Raw genomic sequence first — 1639 nt, 5'->3', positions numbered from 1 at the left:
AGAAGATACAACATGAACATAGTTTAGGGTCCTTGTACTCAAAGTGTGCATTTTTGGTAGATGTAAAAATGGTAAAAATTAATTTATATTTAATTAATTGGTTATTTGGAAGTAGTTTTTAGGGTCTTTTCTAGGACTATTTTCTTCTTTTCCTAGGAAGAAAACTTTACCACCAATTAGATGAATTTTTCCATGTGTATATCATATCTAAAAGCATCAGAGCTGTGTACGAGTGTGTCTGTCTCCTAGCCGAAACAACGGTCATAGATAATTCTATTGCATTCTCACTTATTTCTAGTTATAGGAAATTTCATTATAATTTTCATATTCCTATTTTGATGAGTAAGGCTACATTTTAGTGATGCTATAGGCCATTTCCCCCATTTTTACAATCCAGGTCTATGACATGTTTTCTTCCTAACACCTTTAGTGACTTATAAAGCTGAGGTTACTTCTGATGTGGATGGCCAATTCTTCACCCCACCCAAGCAACCTCCGGAAACCCAGTCTGAGCTCTCCCATCCTGAGAGCATAGACCATGGGGTTGAGAGCAGGAGGGATAACATTATGCAGCACATTAAGGAGTACAGGGATAAGGGGAATCTTTTCTTCTACAAGATGTGTGACAGACACCACTATGATACCAGAGTAGAAGAAGAAGATGAGGATGAAGTGGGAGCTGCAGGTGCTCAGAGCTTTGGACATTGCTTCTGCTGAGTTTAGTCTCAGCACAGTGCGGAGGATTAGAGCATAGGAAGAAAACACCAGAGCCATATCGCTCCCAACTAGGATCCAGGCTAAGAACAGTTGGTAAAATTTGTTCACGGTGATGTCATCACAAGCTAGACTGATAACCCCCAAGTTAGAGCACAGGCAGTGGTCAATTTCATTCTTGGAGCAGTAGAGTCTTTGGGCAGCCAGGACAGGCACTGGGATGGTCAACAGGCCATTCCTGAGCACCATGAATCCTGTGACCTTGACCACAAAAGCATCAGTGACTATGGAGGGGTATCGAAGAGGGTGACAGATGGCTATGTATCTGTCCACTGCCATGCAGAGGAAGATACCGGACTCCATACAGAAGAAGCAGTGGATGACATACATCTGAGCAAAACATTCAGGCAGGCTGATGGCCTTGGCATCAAACCAGAAGATAGCCATAATCTTGGGCATAATGGTGGTGGCCAAGCCAATGTCGACGAGTGCCAATATGCCCAGGAAATGGTACATGGGCTCATGTAGCGTGGGCTCACGTTGAATGGTGATGAAGATGAGGAGATTGGCAGCAAGAGCTAATAGGTAGAGCAGAGCCAGGGGCAGGGAGAGCCAGTGTTGCCACTCGTGAATGCCTGGGAGCCCCATCAAGATGAACTGGGAGATGTGGAGGCTGGAACCGTTGGTATGACTGCTGGAGGTGTCCATGGCACAGGTGCCCTGTTCTCAGTGTCTGTCCATAAAACTGAAATAGGAAGGGGGTTGCATTTGAAAATTCAGCTGAAGGTCTTAATTACTAAGAGACTCCCACCAAGGGCTCAGGTTCATTAATCATGAGCGAGCTTCAAGTTTTTACATATTTATTTCTGCTCTGGTTAGTATTTCACAGAGGAAAATAAAGAAGGCCAAAATTAGTTCTAAACAG

General features: G+C 43.7%; 1 protein-coding gene across 1 annotated transcript; it reads right to left on the bottom strand.

Moving 5' to 3' along the window:
• Nucleotides 1-434: 434 nt before the first annotated feature.
• LOC311627702 (olfactory receptor 56B4-like) lies at nt 435-1422 on the bottom strand (the record flags this gene model as incomplete). The annotated part of the gene is given in 2 exon segments (XM_084894255.1): nt 435-479; nt 481-1422. Coding segments are annotated over 2 exon segments (987 nt in total).
• Between the last annotated feature and the right edge of the window lie 217 nt (nt 1423-1639).

Source organism: Pipistrellus hanaki (genome assembly GCF_964339955.1).
Source record: "Pipistrellus hanaki genome assembly, chromosome: 9".
In the NCBI taxonomy this organism is placed as follows: Eukaryota; Metazoa; Chordata; class Mammalia; order Chiroptera; family Vespertilionidae; genus Pipistrellus; species Pipistrellus hanaki.
Note: the sequence above shows the minus strand (reverse complement) of the source record. Positions and strands in the feature narration are given on the sequence as shown.